This window comes from Styela clava, chromosome 5 (genome assembly GCF_964204865.1).
Source record: "Styela clava chromosome 5, kaStyClav1.hap1.2, whole genome shotgun sequence".
Taxonomy (NCBI): domain Eukaryota; kingdom Metazoa; phylum Chordata; class Ascidiacea; order Stolidobranchia; family Styelidae; genus Styela; species Styela clava.
The window spans coordinates 20,853,821-20,876,757 of record NC_135254.1 but is presented as its reverse complement, the minus strand read 5'-3'; the positions used below and the strand labels follow the sequence as shown (position 1 = coordinate 20,876,757).

The 22,937-nt window shown below is 34.5% G+C and overlaps 3 protein-coding genes across 6 annotated transcripts; 1 reads left to right on the top strand and 2 right to left on the bottom strand.

Annotated features, from left to right (window-relative positions):
* The first annotated feature begins 939 nt into the window (after positions 1–939).
* LOC120344009 (astacin-like) lies at positions 940–6,292 on the top strand. Its single transcript, XM_039413083.2, has 8 exons — positions 940–1,136; positions 1,356–1,526; positions 1,916–2,079; positions 2,297–2,432; positions 2,512–2,666; positions 4,730–4,781; positions 5,270–5,440; positions 5,980–6,292. Exons 1-8 carry the CDS (start codon positions 971–973, stop codon positions 5,988–5,990), a joined length of 1,026 nt encoding a protein of 341 aa, XP_039269017.2. The 5' UTR covers positions 940–970; the 3' UTR covers positions 5,991–6,292.
* Positions 6,293–7,217: 925 nt separating this feature from the next.
* LOC120343992 (mitoguardin 2-like) lies at positions 7,218–17,636 on the bottom strand. Of its 4 annotated transcripts, none has more exons than XM_078112708.1 (15): positions 17,361–17,636; positions 16,782–16,906; positions 16,313–16,433; positions 15,622–15,689; positions 15,469–15,544; positions 14,277–14,405; positions 13,422–13,492; positions 12,748–12,861; positions 11,857–11,948; positions 11,224–11,333; positions 10,166–10,238; positions 9,380–9,565; positions 8,773–8,907; positions 8,180–8,350; positions 7,218–7,874 (listed from the first exon to the last, which is right to left on the bottom strand). In XM_078112708.1, the coding sequence occupies exons 1-15, from the start codon at positions 17,510–17,512 to the stop codon at positions 7,728–7,730; spliced, it is 1,770 nt and encodes a 589-aa protein (XP_077968834.1). In that variant the 5' UTR covers positions 17,513–17,636; the 3' UTR covers positions 7,218–7,727. The 4 variants fall into 4 exon arrangements, with proteins under 4 accessions (XP_077968834.1, XP_039268996.1, XP_077968835.1 ...); XM_039413062.2 differs by having other exon boundaries at positions 12,748–12,859; positions 13,399–13,492; positions 14,283–14,405; XM_078112709.1 differs by having other exon boundaries at positions 14,283–14,405.
* LOC120344004 (dihydroorotate dehydrogenase (quinone), mitochondrial-like) lies at positions 17,617–20,342 on the bottom strand. Its single transcript, XM_039413076.2, has one exon. The coding sequence runs from the start codon at positions 19,489–19,491 to the stop codon at positions 18,337–18,339; it is 1,155 nt and encodes a 384-aa protein (XP_039269010.1). The 5' UTR covers positions 19,492–20,342; the 3' UTR covers positions 17,617–18,336.
* Between the last annotated feature and the right edge of the window lie 2,595 nt (positions 20,343–22,937).

Here is a 22,937-nt window from a genome sequence, read left to right as displayed (position 1 = left end):
ATCGTAAAGTGATTAAAACACTTATACAGAGTGGCCCCAACAAATTATGAAAGAACATAATTTTAGTGAAAGCTTGCCAGGTTAGTAGATTTTTTGGGTGCAATCGCAAGCAAACAGAAATTCAGGTGTTTAACAAATTTTCTTCATTTATGTAGAAGTAATTAAGATTTTATTGGTTCTATTTTGGAGTCACTCTGTTTAAAAGGGATTTTATTTTGAATCAAGGATTTGAAATCTGTCTTCCAAAATTGATTTCTTTAACGACATGACACATATACAAAATCAGTTGTTGTTGAGTATGTTTGATTTACCTAAAACATTCAGCTTCGGAAGCCACCATACTTTGTGCTATTCGACTTGAGGTCGGTAATGTCAGGTAGTGACACCAATTTTATAACCAGGCGATTAAGAATTAATTTGTGTCAATGGTCATCATATTGCTATTTATTGCATGATTGCCTTGATCGAAAGCAATAAATTTTATACCGGAACGATTTCATTAATGGCATTCTGTTACCTTTACTCTACCTCACTACTAAGCGTCTAAAATGTATAAAACGAGGAGATTAGAAGTTTAATTTCATTTTCCCTGTTCAAGTTTCCCTGTTTTATAGTACTTGTTTATACTTAACGAATAACAATGTAATCATGAACTGTCAACACTTACGCACTATATATAACTGGCAGCGACAGAAGTATGTAAGATCAAAAGTTTTAGTTTTGCGTACTCGCTTATTCGTTCATTCTATTTTATTAACTGTAAGTTGGTACAGCTGTATTTCATCACATAAATAAGTTAGATTTAGAATTTCAGTATTAGCATAAATATTATCCTAATGATCTTTGTGGGCCTAGATTTGCCTGTTTAAAACGCAAATGTAAAAATAATCCTTGGTTGCATCGACGTATTTTTCTTGTCGACGTATTTGCTTTTAAACTATTTTGGTTTTGAAATGATCCAGAAAAAATAATGTATAGTCTTATTAAGATTATCGTTGTATTGTGGTCTGTATCAGATTTCGGTACAGCCTATACGAGATGCCCAACTGTTCCTCAGGACTGTGAAATCGAATGCATTAAATTTTTCTGGAACGAAAACAGAAAATGCTCGACATGTGACTGTGTACCGCTAGCAGGTAAGACCTTATCTCGTCTTCGAAGTTTGAAACAAACTAATCGATTAGAAATGTGATGCAAAACTTTGTACAAAATCAAGTATATTTTTGTTAAAAACCTAATTTATACTTTTATTGTCAAGGATAAATAATACTCAGTAGTGGAGAGTAGCCATAGTTCATATCCTTTTCAATATATGAATAGAATACTCCAATAGTTTATTGGATGAATATTTATAGGCACTACAGAATTATATGAGGAAGACATAAAGATCGACGATAAAACAGAAAAAGTTTTAATGAAACTTCTGAATTCAAATGTGAGAGGAGCGGGCAATGATCAAATAACGAAATGGTTTTTAAACCGGAATGGTGACAACTGGGAAATCCCATACGAGATTGCCGGCATAGGTAAGTAGGCTACTGTTACACTACACCTACAGCATATATATATTTTGTGGTGGCGCACTATTGAACCAAACGATACGTATCCGTTTTTAAAATTAAAATATTAAAACTTAAAATGTCTTCTTGTGATAGGCGCTCGCTACTAGATGTTAGTGGAAACGTGGAAATGAAGTAATTTAACACTTATTGCGCAGTCGTGCTATATTGGTATATATATAAACCAATATTTTTTGCAAATCTATATATATTTCTAAAAATGTCAGCTGCGTAGGCGCTGTCTACACAGCAAACACTTTCCTATCGTTCAGCGTGTGGTCACATTTTATCTTAATCCAAAGTCTAATAAGGTATTTTATTGATGAAATTTTTCTCATCCACTTTTTGTACTTTAGATTACGCAGTGGAAGCAATTAATCTAGCCATTGCCGATTTCCATGCAAATACTTGCATACGATTTGTTCAACGAGTGAATGAAGAAAAATATATCAGATTTATGAATGGCGGATCTGGATCATGTTGGTCTTATGTTGGGGTCAGAAGCAACGGCATAAACGATGTTAGTGGCCATTAAAAATTATCGTAAATGCATAAAAATATATATACTCAAATATATAGTCAAATTCCAATTACCCAACATAATATCATAAAAATCACAATATTGAAATCTTGTGAATAATGCATCTTTTGTTTTTCAGTCGGTAACGTTGTGTAAGACGTTTTCTCGTCATTTTTATGAAATCGAGAGTTATAGTGGGTATATATGTTATTTACAGGTATCCATCGGTAGGGGATGCCAGCAAAAGGGAATTGTAATTCACGAGCTGATGCACGCACTCGGATTCTGGCACGAACAGTCAAGGCCTGATCGAGATAATTACGTCACAATATTGTGGGATAATATAATAGACGGTGAATTTTAGTTCTATTGTTATCTCGCCGCCATTGCTGTTCGACATTTTGCCTACATTACCGTTTTCTCATTTTTTAGGAAAAGAACATAATTTCAATAAGCATACCAATATAGATAGTCTTGGCTCGAAATACGACACTCTCTCGGTGATGCATTATTCTAACAGGGCTTTCAGTACAAACGGCCTGCCAACAATAGTCCCCGCTGACGGAAGTGATACTTTAGAAACTCAGGTTAGTGAATATCCAATCCTATAATTGTTTAGTTGTTCTGCGTTAATCTTGTCTAGAATATTTTGTACATAGTGCATGTTCAAGCTTTTATGATAAACTCACGATTTCTTTACTGATAGTTCATTCTTCTATTTCCTTAATAGTTTTATCAGAGTGAACAATAATATACCACAACATTGTTGTGTTTTGATTTTCTATTACTTTTGTAGGTTTGGGATCTCTAAAGTATATTTTTAAAAATATTAGTTTTCGGGTGGTCGAAGACATCAAGAACATTTATTAAAATTGTTACCGAAATCTGGATATATGTCAAAATTGTAGTTGTGATGTAAATCTGAGCCAAGTTGTTTATTTTTTCTAATAGTGAGGCTCATACAAAAACATAACATTGCGCTTTGAGGACCCGTTAGGCTTGTTATTAATTTCAAACAAGTACTGTAAGTGTAGTTAATAGTATAAACCAGGGTGATCCAAGGTTGTCCGCTTCGCGGACCAAAAACTTATTTTTGCATTGTTCGCGGGCCACAATAATGCCAAGATTAGGTAAACAATGCAATACAAAACGAACAGTTTTATTGTGCATACACATTGATCATTATTCGTCATTTATCATGCTGAAACAAGCAAAAAATCCCGAAAAACTAAAACAAAACGTACAAAAAGTCTTTCAATATCTACACTCTTCATTGCGGAGAAAGCACTTACGCAGATGTAAGTTTTTTCGAACATCGATAAGGTTCTCGAGGTAAAACCCCATAACTTTGAAAAATGCTCATTGCTCACGAGATTCTGAATCTAAAATGTCGTTTTTGATTATATTCTTCTGTCACCGACACAACTTGCCTACATATCAAACAAGCATTGTGGTATTTTTCCATACCATATTGGATCTCCGCTCTAGTTGGTTCTCCGCTCTAGGAGACCCTTATTATCGGTCGTTCTGTCTGTCTGTCTGTCTGTTTAGATGTATGGTCTAAACTCTAAACGGCTGGATCAGTCTGGATGAAATTTTTCACGTGGGTTATCCTGTCACCCTAGTAATATGCGTTTTATAGAATATCCCGTTGAAGGTTTCGTTTCCATGGCAACAAAGAGTAACGCCCCGATCGTTATGAAATTTCCATTTTTTTCACAACTTATCGCCGTTTTCTCGCGAACAAAGTTAAAAATTAACGCTACCTTCCGCACGGGAAATTATTCTTTCCAACAAGTCGTTATTTATCTCAATACTCCATAAACTGGAGAATCCTTAGGGATTTTAGTGAACATTATTTTTTTTAATTTTTAGCCACCGTATATCAGTCACGCGAGTATGTCTACAAAACGCGCAGCGCTTGAAATGAACTTGTTTTTTTTGACAACCCGCTCACTTGCTGAATCATGCAGCCGTTAGAGATCCTCAAGTTTCTATTGATGGCAACCGGTTGCTTGAGTGCGGGCCTCAACTATAAGCGGAGATCCTGGGCGCCTACCGGCTTGTCAAATTGAAAATCTGTTTGAATTAGTCAGCTTTTCAAAATTACCAAATGTGAGGTATAGGAGAATAATTAATAAATTTCCTGACATATAGGCATTATTTTTTACAGCACTGTTATGCTGACTGAAAAAAAAACACTAAGCAGGATTTATAATGTTAGGCCATGACCTTAATATCTAGTTATCATGCATACGCCAACCCAGACTAGAAGACTTTGCATTCGATTTTTAATTTTTTATGATTTCTCCATTGTTAGCACATATTCTCGGCCAAAAAATAGAAAATCATCAAACAATTTAGAGTTTAGACTAACCAAACACATCATTCAACTTCGCTATTCATAACACTAGTTAATGCAGTAACATTAGTGATGTAACAATATGTCAAATTATTTTTCTGGCTATTTTTAGGACGAAGCAACACCCAATGCGGTTTTTATTACCCTTCAGCAACTGCAACGCGGGCCACAGATAACAAGGCTGCGGGCCACATGTGGTCCGCGGACTGGGTTTGGACCACCCTGGTATTAACATATAAACTTTTAGTTTTACCCTAATAAATTTTTTTATTATGTTCTATTTTGCAGCGTGAAGGATTCGTTGCAACCGATATAGAGCAAATAAAACGAATGTACTGCGGTAAGAGAAAAATAGTAAATTAATTAATGTTAACTCTAATTTATGCAAAATGATGAATCTCAATGATTTTTCTTAATTATCTGTGCGCTTAGAAGTGTAATTCACAAAAATGAGTGGAAAGGGAGTAGTCCGAGTTTTACCGATACTCTCCAACTACTCTTCAAAGACAGTAGTGACTGAGTTTAGTATAACGATTGCGCACGCGTCGACTTTATACTTTTTTGTCATTCTGCTCTTATGACTCACCATGGTCAGTTAGGGTTTCTTATTAGACATGGGATCAAGTTTATTCCAACTGTTTAACGTTTGGTGAAGTTAGGAATCTGTTGCTATTTGCGTAATTACTAAGATCTTCAGCAACCTGAATACTCACTAATAGTATATTTCTATATTTAGTAGGCTATCAATTATTCAAGTCGCGATGAGCACGCGTATGTTATGTCCACATACCATATATTTTTAAAGTATTATACACAATGCACTCATAGGCGACGTGGAACCGACAGTGGGGCCGACAACAGCAACACCTTGCTTGGATCTAATTAAAGTTAAAAAATGCAGAAAGTTGGTAAAGAAAAATAAGTGCAATTCGAAAAAAGCTAAAAGGGTATGTGCCAAGACTTGTGGAATATGTACTTCCGCCACCAAAGACATACAACGTGAGTTTGAATAGGAAATATATTTTACTATTTTATGAGCGTCTGCATTGTATATATATGGCATATAAATATACATAATATAATTAAAAGACACTTTGTTCATAGTAATAGATATTCGGGTTCTAACTATGAAAAACTATTTTATTACTCTACCACGAAGTCCTTCGCTAACTGTTCAGTTTCAGGATAGGCTTGTTTACATATTTATCCCGAGGGAGGAGAAAGCCGCTAAGACGAATTAATCATATGGTGAATCACGGCCTCTCGTCAGATTACCAGTCCATGTCAGATATAGGATTAGTTAGCTAGTTATTTGTTTCAGATGCATGGACTCCATGGTGGAGAAAGCTGTGCCAGATCAGAGGTTACGTGAACCACCCTACGGCTGCGAGGAGTCCAGCAATCCTCTTGCACATAATTATCCCCCACGGGATTCGAGTAAAAATGTCTTTCCTTAATTAATCTATCTAGAATCAACGTATTTTACATAAACAATAATATATATATTATTTTATATCACGCACCTTTCGTTTTTACAGCCAAAGCATAACAATGAGAAGATCCGGATTTACAAATAAATAGTTATTATCATATAATACATTCAAGTCAGGATTCCTTGCATCAATACTTTAATTCAGTGCCGAACGAAATATGAGTTAGTGTTACATATAGATTTGACACTAGCATCACTATTTCAGGCAAACACGAACTATACTTACTAATTGTGTTATGGTGTTGAAAATACTTCTATATTTGGTGGGTGTGTTTGGCTATATTTTTCCATGTTCGTTTTACCTTTATATTTTTGTGGCGCCTATAGCCTTGGTTTAAAATAAATGGAATTTGATATAATTGTGATGCTTCTCAATCAAAACATTCCGCTTTCATGGCAAAGTTAGGCCTAATTAAGCCCTCGCCTAAAGAGTAACTTGGGAAACATCCATCAAGCCTCGATAATTAATGATATAGTTTATCGTTTCTGTTTAAACAAGGGATGCACTTTTGTGTAAAGAAATAAAAATAGATCGGATTTGGTTTTGAAAAAATGTATAGCTTCAGTCCGTAAATCAGAAATAGTGGACATTATATATTAGTTATTCAGCGAGTTCAGCACGCTGTAGCCGTCTGCTCAAAGCGTAATCCATTGGTGTAGTGAAATACTAGATTGAATTTCTGCGACGCACTCGTTCAATTCGCTCATCCACGATTTCAGTCGCACTTGTGCTCATTGATTCCGCGATAAACAATCAGGGATTTTTTTACAGTAATATTAGGTTTGTTGGTGTGATATGAACGGATTCAGATCAGATGCGGGTGCCACGACTTTAAATAGAAGCCATATACCCCACAATGGTAAATCATAAAATGTAATTTTTTTTATTTCATGTGGCCTATCAGAATACATTTTCGACTGTCGATTGACCGCGCAATTTCTTATTTTTCACCTGTTGAGCTCTGGTGACCAGCGATGGACGAGTCTCAGTGTAAACTCAGAACGTTCATAAAACTTCAGTTTGATTCCCAACATGTGGACTTACCGGTAGTAACCATTCGGTATTTTATGCAAATTTGCAACACAACAAATCTCTTGTAGGACGAGCACTTGTCAGACTCTATAGGACCTCCATTCCCTGTAGGGCGACTCGCTTTACCGATTGTAAGGACAGCTTTTTGAAGCATCTATAGCGTTTACAACAAGATCCTGAACTTGTTACTGTCAGTGAGCAAAGGAGAGAGACTCACCAACAACAGCATACTTTAACAGACATGACATAAATAGATCGGAAATAATGTGTTAGTTAAAATAATCAAACAATGTAGAAAAGCCGGTAAAAGTCATGTTTAGTGAAAAAATAAAACTTAAACAGAAACCCAACCAATCAGAACATAGACAGTTTGTCACATGTTTATGATCAGAATAACTAGACTAGCACATTAATATAAAAAGCTGATGTTTTGACGTAGACGTATGCCAAATCAGTAGTATAATTGTTTGATTAATAATTACTATGACATCAACTGCTGATGAAATGAAAGACGAATGTTGGCCTTATTTATTACTCCAAGCCAACCTTTCGAATCCGCTTGAAAATTCATCACAAACACACCAAGTACACGAGATTGCAAAAAGACCCATCATTTCATAAATTTAATATTCAATCATGAGTCCATGACACTGGCACCAAGCTATACCCACAATCTACAGTGGAAATCAGAATATTATTGGAATAAAATATTTGATCCATAGTGCCTTCGCTGTTTCAGCTTTCTTCTAACTGTGTGCCTGTCACCTTTGTTGTGTCTCAAAGTATGCCACTAATTTTGTCACTTTGTATCTTGCCAAATTCAATATATCATCTGCCATTTGTTGCTTAGTAGTGTAACGAACTTTATCAAAGCTGAACATAGCACGAAGAAATGATAAGATTTCACTCTGAAAAGAAGAATTAAGGAATAAGTAGATATGATCAACAGTTATAAAATACAAAAAATTGACACTAGAATATGAGATGTATATTAGGTGATTTTGAAAATTTATTTTAATTCCCCAATTGCCAGCATATGTGGAATGGAACAGAACAATTTCCCAACATGTGTTGGGCTTGCGCCTTTTGAACGATGTCACATTAAAATAAACCAGACAGTTCATAACTAAGCATATAACAAACAAACTGCCAAAGGAAATGCGTTAATCAATGTACTTCAATAAAACTTGAGGAAAATCATTCACAAACTCACTTTAAACTTTTCACAATTTGATTTTAATTGCTCGTCTGTTCCGAGGAATCCCCATGCAAAAGTAGGACTTACACTCTCAGAAACAGCATAAAATTTTGCAATGAAGCCGTCCTGGTATCTGAGCATTCTTGACTTCGCTTTTAAAACCGACCAAACAGCAGTGGATAATGCCTGAACATGGAATATGATCACCAATATGTTTAAATTCACACCTTGGAGGAAAGCAATTTTTCAATATCCTGAATAAAGCCATAAAATTCGATGTAGTGGAATGAATAGGTAAATTAGCAGTAACATCCTTAGTTTGACATATGAAAAATGAATAAATTCAAAATGACCATTTATCAATGTAATCTTATTTGGATTGGGGTTTGTATTAAAATATACCATGCAAGATCTGAATTTAATCTATCTGTATGATTCACGATATGATGGGGTTAGTATGTTGAAAATCGGTAAAAACTCGTTAACATACTTTGAACCAACACACTATCTGGAAGAAAAAACAAGACCATACCAGACTATAAAGTGCAAAAAGCAATGTTTACAATTTCATTATTCAAAAATTGAATGAGTATTCAAATAGTTCTGACCGACTCTTTGATGGAATTACCAAGCCATCTATTTCCGAGAATAGTTAGTAGTTGACTAGGAGGTCGATCCAGGTCATCAAATGAATCCATGATGATGAAATCAAGAACAATATCGTAAAATGTCATTGAGACGACCTGATAAAATAGGATTGATATATAGAGCCTACTTAACATGTACTGAAAACAAGGGGGCAACCAAAATTAAAAACATTAAAACAACACAAACTGTAGCAAAACATACAAAATTGGGAGGAAGGCAACACAAAACTGTGTGGAAAAACTTTCATATTATGTGTAACTTTGGACTGCGTGGTGGCCTAGCGGATTAAGTGGTCGACTTACTCTCTGGTTCAAATCTTATGCCCCCCAAGTGCCCAACCCACCCAGGTGGTAATAAATTGGATAGGTAATGCCAAACTGGGGAGATTCTGACCCTTTCAAACAATAACAGCTCCTCACATATCGATAAATGATGCTTGTATCGGGCCTATTTTGGAATGGAAAGTGTGAATAGGCGTCACCATTCTATCTTAGAGCATATCTTTGTTAAAAGTACAATATTTCATATTACTAAATAATTTAGACGTTGAAATCAATTTAAACCTACTTTTCTGCTATTCAGTTCATCTTCTATTTGTGGCCAATTTTCAGAATCCTTTACATATTCAATCAGCTTTGAAAAAGCATCAACGAAAGGAGTCACATTTTGGTTTGCAGATTTTAATATAAGTTCAATCATAAGACGACCAGATTCTATCAGCCAATCACGAACAGTGACATCTTCCAGCATCAACTACAAAGCAATATACAATTTTTAGTGTCTAAAATCTTTGAGATTTCAAAGACTCAAGATTTTCAAACTTACTGTAAATGTATCAGCATAGGAGAGACTCAAGTAATTATCAATTAAATTTATTCACATTTTAAAAATAATGGTCGTTAACACAATATGTGAATTTAGAGTCAAAAGAGTTCATATTTATCCAATTCATTGTTGTTGTTGAAGCCTACCATGACTCTGGCCTGGCTTGTAATCCGAAACAACAGTAGCACAACTTGAAAAAAATTTTTAAAAACAGCTGGGAATTGACTCAAAAATGCTATGACATGTGACTCAAATCAACCGGCAGTATAGGTACCAAACATTGATCTAGATTTCCAGATTTAATTTATTAATGGCAAATAAAGGTCGATTATTGAACTGGATATGACAATGTGCAAATCATTATTTATTGTTATATTGATTTATAAGAATTATATAGATTGGAAACCAAAAGACAGCATAACTTTAAATTGGATTTATCAAGCACCAGTCACAAAGCTTCCCGGTTACAAATTATTCAACAATAGAATATTTAATTTAGATACTTCATCATACTGGTACATTACTTACATCTAATGCTTGTCGAACACAGTGGAGTTTTGCGAGGAATTCTACATCAGAAAAACATTCAAGGAGATCGGACCTAATAATACAGATTGAATTGTTAACATAGTATAACAAAGTTACAATCTTTGACACCTATTAGAAGGTGTCGACACTTACAGAGAGAAATGATATTCCATATGTCATTCTGCAGTACAAACAGTTTAATAATATAGGTGAAAATTTAGCAAAGAATATAAGAATCTTAATTATTAGGAGGTAAATTCTTCAGAATAGATATCCTCACATGCAAATATGTAAAAATTGCTTAAGAATTCAGTTTGTCATTTTTATTAAAATATTTATTTCGCTAAACAAAATTCAAAGACATTCAGGTAACATATATTTGGACTATTGACTGAATTATTTTATATTCAAGCATAAAACAGCATCATCATAAGGTTATTTAAGATTTTTGTATTCTATAAATTTACAATTTAAAGTTGTTATTTGAGGGTTATATATCGAGAGTGGTATTCCCAATATACACATTTTGGTATTTACACAAAATTGATGAAAACTCAAAAATTGATCTAGCATTTCAAAATAGAGAGTAGGAGCAATGTACTAAGCATTAGGAACCTGCTTACAATCACACCATTGAATAGCGAAGCAGTAAGGTGAAGAAAAGGGCGCTCCAGAAGTATTTGTACCAAGATGACACACAACCTTAACCTGGTACACATACAATGTTCAGGTTGTGCATCATCTTAGTACGAATACTTCGAAAGCACCAAGAAAAGCTATGTGCAAAAGGATTGTAGGACTCCTCATATCCGCAGAGCGTGTCGCTCTTATTGATTGCCTCAGGTTTCCTCTACCATCCTAGTCCGTGATCGGGAACAACCATTCATCTATTTATATATCCTACCTGGCCCAGTAAAAAATGAGATGTCTAGGTCAGCAGATGATAAAGCGGGTCGACTTTGTCTTCCCGAGACAGATAGGAAAATAATGCAACAAATTTCTATTCTGCTAAAATCCAATATGGATTCACTCTGCAAGCAAAATTGCACAAACCATACCTCATAGTTCTGCATCTAACTCGTCCCATATCAACATATTCTAATGCTGCTTCATACAGAGCGAGATGTTGTGTCACAGGATAATCATCTAATGATCTTGTTTCCCAAACCTGAAAATTTTATGATAACTTACATCGATAAAGCCCAGTCAATGACTGAACCCAAATTCTTCACCGGATGCAATAAATGGTACAGGTCATAACAAAGTAAAAACATATTTGCATTTGCATAAATATATGACAATAATTGATTACGATCTAACAGACTTCAAGAAATCTTTTTACTTTGACTTGCGACCTCGTTTTCAGCAACATTTTCCTGAGTAAGCAGGCAATAGTAACAATTGATGACTTCAACAAAATATAGACATAGATTATTTTGGTATCCCCAACCAAAGCATTTGAATAAAAAGTAAAAAGGAATGAAGAAATGCCTGTGAATTAGGATCTAGGTTCAAAACACAGTATGCACAATGCTTGCACACAATTTCCACTAACCACACAAAGATAAACAAACATAAAATCAAATCACAAACGCTGTGAAAACCTAAAATCCATTCTGGCGTTGACAAATGAGAAATAATGATTCGGCAGAGTGATCAGTTGCTCTGCTAGATAAATAAATACAACTTACCTCTTGGGCAGAAACAAATGAAGCAGAATCAGAATCAATTTCAAAAAGCCTATGGTCGTCGTAACCAGTCAATGTAATATCAGTGTCAGATTCTACAAAAAAATAAACTCAAATATAAAGAGATTACACATTAATAAAGCAATATAGATAATAAACTATATATTCAGTATTACGTCTAAATCTAAATTCTATATTGAAGGAGTCATCTGTGGAAAAAAGTATATTTTGTGTCATATTTTATTTTTCACAAAGTATTATAGAAGCTTCAGCTATTCGTGCGCTTAACTGTGCATGGTGATTCTAACATGGCTTCCATCTAACAGTGAGTCACTGTAAAATTTTTGGTACTTTATAAACTCACAAATTTCCGCTAGAAAGTCATTAGTTTGATATTTTTCATATTTCTTTGAGCTGAGTTTGTTATGCCACCCTGAATTTTTCAATTTCAAAAATATTGGATGAGCCAATTTCTCGATGATTTATGTTGATAGGTACCTTGAGGTACATTCAAGCAAATTGACTAAAAAGGTAACAGTAAGGCACTGCTCTCTTGTAAGCATTAATAACAATCCTCTTCGGGCTTATTTATATTACAAATATCAACCTTCTTTTGTATAATTAACAAGTTCGATTGTTGGTAATTTCACTCACAGAAATTAATCGTTAATACCCAAATATACATTCTCTTTGTTGTTCTAAGAGTTGAATCCCTGCATTCCATATCACCAATTTGAAAAAAAATTGTGTTTTTATCCTTACTATCACAGTATTACCACTACATAGCATGACACACTTCACTCGAGTTTTAGTGATTCTGTGGAGTAAACTGTAGCTTTGGAAGTACAACAATATTTGCACCTGAGATGAAAACGAATTAAGTACTATCCAAACCTGTTTCAGAATCACTGTACAAAACATCTTCAAATGTTCTTTGCAATTTGTCAGCTCTTTCCATTATCAAAGCAATTTTCTGTTCAATTTCTGATGGAGAACTCATCTGTAACTAAAAAAGAATTTCAAAAATTACAGCATATAATGTATTTAAGGCTGTTAAAACTTGGAAATAATTTGTTCCATTTCATCACTTCATATTCTAGCATGCATGGAAATTCATAGACCACACACAAAATGAATCATTTGAGATCTATGCCCCAAATTGTAATAAACTATGAGATGTATTATATCTATGGTCTACATAGCTACAACAAATTGAGGGCTTTGACCCAAAAGAGCAGTATACTTGGAGAGGTTGTTTTGAGAATATGACAAGAATGAATATCGTTGTGAATATTGCATCAAACTATTTCTTTTCAATATTTCGAATAAAAGTTTTTTAAAATATCAACCATAAATATGTCAAAAACTCAAGGTGTGCCATCAAAATTTTGATACAAACAGCCCTATTTTGAGTAGGAATTCTGAGAACTTATTTTCATGGTTATTATTACTTTATCGCAAACTTTTGCCACTCCTACTTCTAACTAAAACTTCTTAATCAAAGAGAATTCTACATATACAAAAGTTGTAATAAAATCAACCCACTTGGTCATTATTTATAATAATCTGGTCCCCTGCAGCCCCAGAGTCAGGAATTATATCATCACATCCAGGTACCGATGATCCCTCTATTGTCGTCCTAGATGGTAAAATATATATAAGTGTTCAGATCCACGTTGCGCAACATTTTTTGTCGGTGCCGGTGGGCCATATAATCGTATTCAGACATCAAGCTGGGCTGCCCAAAAAATTGTTGTTTTCCATACACAAGTCACAATGAAAAGGCTATCGATCATCCTTGTAGTAATGAAGGCACTGGGCAAAACGGCAAAATATTTAACGCAGCCACAGGAGCAAAAAAAATATGCTATTTTACCCATGTGAGCGTCTTTCAACAAAAAAACTGTCAGGTTGAGATTTTATTCCTAATGGAGAAAATTCTGAGTGTTGACATGGGACACAATCAGGTTGTGGCTCGCGGGATGTCAGTTGCACACGCCTAGTTTAGATCAAATAAAATGACTGTTTTTCAGCAAAATTTGTCTCTAATCAAGTTATTTATATCTCATATTTGGTATTGGTAGGGATATTGAATAGCAAAGAATAGTAAAATATACACACTACATGTATCATGAACAATTTCAAATTGCCTATATCACGATCAACATGATTTTACATTTAGAAAAATTAGACATATTATCAAATACGATGGTGTTGTTTGGATGCAAATCTCGGCAATATTTGAAAATAGAGCAATATTACAACAAATTCGCAACCATAAATATCACATAATGAAAGCTGAGATATTTTATGTTTATTTATCTCCTGTACCAAACATAATCTCACTCAATTCTTCGAGTGGATTTGTCCCCGCAAACAGGAGAAAGTTATTACTAGGAGTAGGACACTATGTAAAGAGTTACCTTAACCTCGACATGGATGTTTTTCTTGATCTGGTGATTGGAGTATTACTGGAATGATTAGATTCAGAAATTGCATTCTTTTTATGTTCATGAGATAAGCTACTACTTCTACCAGATTGTGTGGAAGACCTAACAAAAGATGTTAGCAATTTATCATGATGATGTATTTTTTGCTAAAAATAAGATAGGTTTCCCCTACCACATACGGTAATTATCTTTCACTGGATTTGAATGTGCAAATCCGCGCAGGATAATCAGAGGTGCAATGGCAAGCATATTCCTAACACTTAGCACGATGTGCAAACCGGCAACAATGAAACTTGTGTGTAATGTTCTCAATGCTACATATAAATATCAACTTTGTTTGTCAGTATTTTGTACATGATAATTAGTGCACTCAGAAGAACAGTCAGAAAAGTGATACTAAATAGTACACATGAAAACCATTAGTTTTTCGATTGTTTCTAGGAACAGGATACAAATTTCTTATTGATCTCTGGATAAAAATAGCTAATAATTAATCCAATCATATGATTCTCCCCAATCCCTTAATAATCGATTACAGTCTAGCCAACTAATTATTCATTCCAGATATACGCGCTTGGATAGCATCCAGTTGTTGAGCCATCCAGCGGATATGTGAACCACCCTGAGTAGCACAGTAATCCTCTCACACTTAGCCATCCACCATCACAGCAGTGCTTACACACTATATTGAACTTTTACTCGTTGCAACATGCTAATAAATTGAGAATCTGGCCATGCCCATGGCACATACGCTTTCATACGATTTATAATGACTAAGAGTTATGACAACTGATCTCCCTAAAATCCGCAATATAACGCACCTAATACCTCAAGTTTATTACCAAAATAACATTAATAATTGATATGTAGCATTGATATAACAAGTTTAAATACAATCAATACAATATGGACTAAGGATGAAACATTTTGTTAAATCATAAAACTATATTGCTTTAGCACACAGTTTAGGAAGTCCTGCACTGCAGCATGCAGAAACATGCATGGAATAGCCAGGGTAATGGAAAGCCTATTCTTAATGCATAGTGTTATACATTAGCCATTGCATCAAATGGTAAAAGATTCATTATCGCATAGTCAACAACATCAAAAATAAATAAACATCAAAACGAACAGGAAAACATTACTGAAAAATAGAATTACTTACACGTCAGATACTTCACTTCCAAATACAGCACTTGCTCTTTCCCACTGTAATACTGCGCTTTCGAATGCATCAACACCTACAATGATTATGTAAATTGATTACTGAGATCACAAAAAATGTTAGAGTTTACCAGATCAGAAGTCAAATAATTACCCTTTCTGTAGAGTCTTTCTGCATCGTAATATTCTTTTGTACCAGGAACTGGTAGATGTCGACTGTGCCTATTTTAAAAAAACATAATTTATCAAGCAGGGAAAACATTGGTATATCAGATTATCTATTATTTTGAACAAATATGGTGTCATATTGAGGCATGGTCAAAAATTCTAAACAAATAGTAAAAAATATACACAACCAGCAAACCAGTGTTCATCTCATCTTTTCTGCATTACCCAACTTTTTATTTTAGGCACTTGTATTTAAAATTTTGATACAGCTGTTAATAGAATAACATCGACTTCAACATTATATTTCTTAATCAGCATAACTCAAATAAAAATATATATACCGCGACTAAGAATATTCTTTGAATACATATGCAAAATTAGATTATTCTATTTTGCCCAGCTATTAGCGTGTGGGCACTAGGCATATAATTTCAAATTTTATTTTATTTTTTAGGTAATTTAATTTTTTTATATAACCTATATGTTTTATATAGTTATAACTCAGAAGAGAGAAAAATGCTATCTCATTTTAAAAAGGGATAGAAAGTTTCCAACAGCAAAAGTATAAAAAAAAATAAAGCAATATTTGATCATGTAACATTTAAACTCGTTTCTGTCCATAGTTTGGTGATTGATCTATTCATGAAAAACTATGACAAACAAACCTTATTAATTACCTTGAAGTGCTGCTCTTTACAGATGATATTGTGCTTGATTCAGACATTACAGAATTATCTCTAACACGGCGTGATCTACATTGAACTCTGCTACTTCTCCCACTTCCAGCCGCATTTAAAACTATAAAACAAAAGTATAACGAGCATATTACAAATCCTGCATCCAGACCCCCTAGATCAGAATGGTCCAAGGTTGTCGGCTCCGAGGGCCACAAAATTATTTTATAATTAAGTTTGTTTTCAATACAACTCCGACAAAACTATTGCGCAAGGGTCACCCCAGCCTCTCCAATGTTTCATCTGGGTTACAGTTTACCAAATGGTTGAACACTACTGAATTCAAGTATTTTGGACATGAAATACTGAAAAACATCACAACAATTGCAGTTTCCAACTATATTTTACATGCTATCTACTATTAATTAATGAATGTTTATCTTCTGCTTCAATGTTGTAAAAAAGGACTCACAACCAAGATCGAGTCTTCTTGACTTTGGTCTCTTCCTACGCTTTCCAGCTCGAACATGAGTAACAAAATTTCCATTTTTATCTGCTTCTGGGTCTGGATTGATAGAAGGAAGAGATTTTCTTTTCCTGCATGGAGAAAAGTTTAATAGGTTTTTAGTACTTAGTAATATGAATAAAATTCAAATGTACTCATCATGTATAAACGAGTCATTGATACATTTTCCAGAGCAAAACATGCTACACCTAAATGAGATCTATCTGAAGAGGTATAAATCAAGCTGTGAGCATGTGACTTTATATTACGTAAAGATGTCAGAAGAGATAAAATTTAATAACAAATGGTCAAACTGCAGTAGCAATTTTAAGTGCCATAAATGACTAACAATATACCACAGTAACCATACCATAAATATCATATCATGCATACCCAAAGCACAGTGTTGGTTGCACATGCATGACAGGCTCTTTGAGTCTCCAGCTAGTCTGAATGTCAGTCAATAGACTCAAGTTCAAGTCTTGTTACAAACACTCATATAATAATTGGGTATGGTTGAATAGGAGCAAAATAATTTGATTTTACCTTTTCATATAAACTGCTGTAACAAGCAAAGCAAACAATCCTCCCACTGATGTTACAAGCAGAACGCTACGTTTTGAAATATTTGATCCTTTTGGTAAAATGGATATCGGGATACTCCATAGCAAATTAAGAAAACTCTGAGCAGAACTCATCGGTGCAGTGTGTTGATCAAGTGCAATGCAGAAAAATGTAACTACGTGAAAGTAGGTTTTTTACCTTTTAAGTCATGTTCGTTTGTTAATAAGCCAATAATCAATCTGTTTATAAAACATGATGAATTATCATATATGTCTTTAAAAGTCAACATTATCCAAGCTGGTCCTAGTTTAACAAATGATGATGATTGAAATATCAAACCATGCACCAATGATTACACAAAGTTGCAAATAATCAAAATAAGATAACAAATGTGAGCATTATCTTAAACAACTAAGATACAAGTTTTTATGTTCTTTAGCTATCAAAGTCCGCCATTATTGGCTTAAAATATTGACTTGCATATTTTGCAAAGTGTTACCAAACAGAGTTCAGTGGTTCAAATACTTTGATTCTTGTGAATTGACAACTTACCAGAAAATTAGCAGGCCACATTCAACACATTAGAATGCACATTTTGGCAAAGAGAAGAGAACCATATTATTTTCCATTAAAAAAAGGAATTTTTAAATTTATTTAATTCTAGATTAGCAGATTACTTAATGTCTATCTTACATTTACAAAGATTACAAAAAAGAAAAAATATTGCATGCTGCACTACATGCCCTTGAGGTTTCCTTTTTGTTAAGTGGCTACTGCTTCTCATTTTGTTCAAAACATGGGCAAAACAAAGAAAACAAAGTTGCAATAAAGAATTCTTCTCCAAATGTCTTAGCATAAATACAAGAGTCTAAATACAATTAGCCCATTCAATGATGCCATGTAGCTGTGTTGTGAATATTACTGCCTAAATTTAATTAACTTCAATAGTATTTAATGATTACAAATGATGATCCCTCCCAACCGCATCTTTAACACTATTGAAGCCATCTTTTTCTACCAATTCAGCGAGTTCTGTTTTGATTGTTTTCAATACAGGTGTTCCCTGATATATTAAAGCAGTGTAAAATTGTACAAGTGATGCACCAGCTTTAATTTTTTCATATGCATCGTGACCATTCGAAATCCCACCTACACCAATAATAGGAATCTTCCCTCCAGTAATGGAATAAATTTTTTTTATCAATTCTGTTGATTGTTCTTTTACAGGAGGCCCACTGAGTCCACCAATTTCATTTTTATGTTTGCTGGTTAAAGTATCTGGGCGTCGAACAGTTGTGTTACTAATAATAAGGCCATTAACACCACATTCATTGCATGTAACTGTTTTGCAGATATCTTCTACATCCTTCGATTCAAGATCAGGAGCTATTTTAACTAGCAAGATAGGTTTAGGGTTTCGTGATAACAAATTTCGCTCCTTATTTACTGCACAAAGCAAATCTTTTAAATATTTATCCCCTTGTAATTTTCTTAACCCAGGAGTATTAGGGCTAGATACATTAATGACAATGTAGTCTGCAAAGTCCCCTAATTTTATAACACCTTTCACATAGTCTTTCACATGGTCATCAGTGTCTTTATTTTTCCCCAAATTTACACCCAGGAACGTACTTGTATCAGACTGTCTCCATCTTTTCAATCGTTCGAAAACAGCTTCATGTCCATGGCTGTTAAAACCATATCTATTTATAACGGCTTTATCTTCAGATAAGCGAAAAACTCGCGGCAGTGGATTGCCAGTTTGGGGCAAAGGTGTGACACTACCGATTTCAACAAAGCCAAATCCAATATTTGATAAACCTTCCATCGCTTCAGCGTGTTTATCAAATCCAGCAGCAATTCCTATAGGATTGGAGAACTTTTTGCCCCATACTTCTGTTTCAAGACAATCAGGATCATGAAAATTGGATTTCCTTGCATATTTCATAGTTTTTATTGCTAGAAGATGAGCTTTCTCAGGTGGGATGGTTGCATGAAGAATAGGCATCAGATGATTCGAATACATTTTCGGATTTCCATTCAATATTTCCCATGTGATGAATAAGCCAGTACCACCGATAAATAAAGTGGCAGCTTTTCGAAGGTTAGACATGAATTTCTAACTGTATTCCAAAACCTATAAAACACACGAAAGATAGAGAAGGTTTCTTATGTCATTGAAAGTGCAAAAAGAGTCGAAAAGGGAACATTGGCAAACACTAATCCATATCCAAATTACTAAGCTGATAGATACTTTATCTATAATTTTCGAATATGGGTGATAAAACTAAAGTAGTATGCAACAAGAGTTCCAGGTTACAAGACTATTCTCAAGTAAGTTTGAGACTAAGTTTGTTTTATTAGGTTATTAAACTCATTCAAGTAATTTAGCATTACTTAAATAGTTTTTAAATCAAAAATATAGAATGGCACATGTATGATAGTAGGCTATACCACACAATGGGTATATCCAGATATCATAAGCACCATTCGCAAAGTAGGGGAAATAATTTTTTATCTAAAATCCTTTATGTGAGATAATGAATATAACATGCAACTCATTCAATATATACCAGTATACTAAGAGTACAAGACAGGAAAAGATAGGTATGAAATATATACCTTCTGCAGTTCTGTGGTTATTAGAAATATTTCGCATTCATTTTTCAAAATCCTAAACTTTATAATGTCACAATGTTGAAAACACAGCAAGTAAAAGTTCAAGCAGGAAACATCCTGTATTACTGTTATTAGAGTATGATGAAGCACAGAAAACAGAAGTCATTATTTTCAGATTTATCGACATAGAAAACGGGTTTGCCATACTATTGTCATTCAGCGTAGCATTACATTACTGCATTAGCGAGTTCCCATGCATTCTATATTCAATAATCCTTGTTTAACAATCAACAACAAATGTCAGAATGTATATTTCTGCAAAATATATTTCCATTTATCATCTACTTTTGCAAATTCTGTTCTTTAATTGTTCTTATTTGTTCTAGTCTTGCTTCAATTTGTTCCCTTGTAGGAGTTCTGTTAAATTGTTGTTCCCTTTGGAACATTGCAGTCACATTCTTTTCAAAAACGGATGGACGATTTGCAAGATAGAAGAGTGATGCAGGAAATGACAAATACACCACCATTCGAAAAAATTCCATCCGAAACCCCATGATCCAGTGATCAAAGACTGCAAACTCCTGCTTGATACAGTGATAGGTACTGGTAACTTATTAGTTAGAGCACAGGTAATTTACACAGATCTAATAACAGAATAAGGGTGATCTAACTTAACTCTAAAGATGCAAAATAGGAAAATTTATAGGAATCACTAAAATACAGAAACGAGATTATCAGTCGGAGACCGAAGACTTATCGATCGAAACTGCGGTTTTGATTCATGACTCTATAGTGACACCGCGTATCCCATCACTAATTAATTAATAAGTCGCTGATTATACGACATAATTCATCCAAAATCAATAGGCTTCTGGTCCGAGATATGATGAATGCACATGCAAAATTTGGAGCAGATTCAACCGCGCCTTCGTGAGATACCGTATCGCGTGCATCTAACAGACAAATACCTATCAACTAGGGTTGCCATACCGTCCGGAAAATTCCGGAATTTAGGGTTAAATTTTGCGTACGGGAAGAATTTAAAAAAATGCTCAAATGTCCGGAATCCGGAATTTTGCTGCAAATTGCAATCGTATTGTGCACACTGCTAATACAGAACAGTCATGAAAATAGTCATTCACTGTCCGGAATTTTGCATTGGCGCGGCGGAGACGCTATCATATTGCGTCCGCGCGTTGGCGCTGTTGAATCACATTCTGAATGACATTCTAGCAGCCGGAAAATTTGATGCCAACGTTGGGTTTACGAAATTTCTCTGTGCTGGTATTAGTGTCATTTGCTTAACCAGACGAGAATAATCGTGGGCCCAAAGTTTGATATATGTGATTAAGCTGTTTCCCCGAAAATGAATAGGACAGGGTCTTATCTCAATTTTCATTAGAAAAATAATACTAGGGCTTATTTGGGGGAAGGGTGTCTTATATTTTTATTTATTAAAAACAAAATTACAAAGTAGAGAACTGCGAGCTTTTCAAATATACAAAATATGAAAACCGATATTCAATTACTTATAAATAACACATTCATATTTAAAAAAAACTGCTAAACATAGATTATTCAAAAAATGACCATATCATCATCCTCTGGAATGGCTTGCAAGTCTAGATCAGCGTTTCCCAAACTGTGTTTCGCGGAACACTAGTGTTCCGCGAGCGTCTTCGAAGTGTTCCGTGAAAAAAGAATCAAAAATACTTCCAAAAGGGTCGCCATGGCAATTTATGGAACGTGGAGTTGCCGCCCAACTGACCGGCGATATTGCGTCACCGTCGGCCTAAAGTGGACCAATAAGGGTGAGGTAGTGTAATTTTTGATAACCGTCGCTATTCTTCTTTCATTTTTGACTGGTTTTACTTTAAATTAATTTCTTATTTGGCCAAACTCTATTCAAAAGGATAAATAAACTGCAGCAAGTACTTCTACCTCCATTAGAGGCAAACACTATGTAATAGAAAGTAAACGACATAGAATGGTAAAATGAATGTATTGATTTATATACACAGTATATAAATTAATCAACAATAAAACATTCACATTAATCAATATGCAAAACATTCAGTCATTTTTTAGGTATGTTTAACACAATTCTGTTTGTTCTCGTGGCGCATTTGGCAATTCGCCACTAGATTGAGTAGCGGTCACATTACACCGTTTTTCTTTATCAATTTTATCTTTTCAATTTTTAGTGTTCCGCGAGGCGAGATGAAAAGTGCAAGTGTTCCATGGACAAAAAAGTTTGGGAAACGCTGCACTAGATTAATGTGCACTGCGTCAAAAAAAGTCGCGCTAAGGACTAGGTCTTATTTTAGGAGGAGGACTTATATTAAAATTATTTTTAAAATTCAGACTAGGTCTTATTTTAGGGGAAAAGGGCAGTGGTAGAATTCAAATTTTTTGTCAGCTGGTTTCTTTACAAAAGTCATATTTATCAGCTGGTTCTGTTGCAAACAGAACATTGACAGTAACCAGTAATGCTAGCCGGTTCGGTGACCTCATAAAAACCGTGTGACACAGTTCTATAGAACCGGTACGAACCGACTGAATCCCACCACTGGAAAAGGGGTATGCCAGTAATTTGTTTGTGTTGTTCTGGAAAATGGATAAAACATATAAATATAAATATATATTGTTCACACAGTATATTTGAAATATCACAAGACAGCATTAATCACACTAACAGTGCATTAAAAATCGCAACAACGCGAACACATATTTGGTCGGCGATCAATGGGGAAAGCCCCACGCCCAAATAAATTACAGAATGAATATGATAAAATAATTTTCATTTCCCAGCTAGATGCACTCACACAAGATTAGCCCGAATCGAAAAGAGGAATTCGTTTCCCTCAATAGATGTTTATCTAGGCCAGCGTTTCCCAAACTGTGTTCCGCGGAACACTAGTGTTCCGCGAGCATCTTCGA

Coding starts and splice junctions, on each gene's coding strand:
- LOC120344009 (XM_039413083.2), top strand. CDS start 971: ATGTATAGTCTTATTAAGATTATCGTTGTATTGTGGTCTGTATCAGAT. Junction 1,137..1,355: donor TGACTGTGTACCGCTAGCAG/GTAAGACCTTAT, acceptor GAATATTTATAG/GCACTACAGAATTATATGAG. Junction 2,433..2,511: donor GTGGGATAATATAATAGACG/GTGAATTTTAGT, acceptor CTCATTTTTTAG/GAAAAGAACATAATTTCAAT.
- LOC120343992 (XM_039413061.2), bottom strand. CDS start 17,512: ATGAGTTCTGCTCAGAGTTTTCTTAATTTGCTATGGAGTATCCCGATA. Junction 15,545..15,621: donor AGAAAGACTCTACAGAAAGG/GTAATTATTTGA, acceptor TAATCATTGTAG/GTGTTGATGCATTCGAAAGC. Junction 9,566..10,165: donor GTGTTCGACAAGCATTAGAT/GTAAGTAATGTA, acceptor ATTGCTTTGTAG/TTGATGCTGGAAGATGTCAC.
- LOC120344004 (XM_039413076.2), bottom strand. CDS start 19,491: ATGTCTAACCTTCGAAAAGCTGCCACTTTATTTATCGGTGGTACTGGC.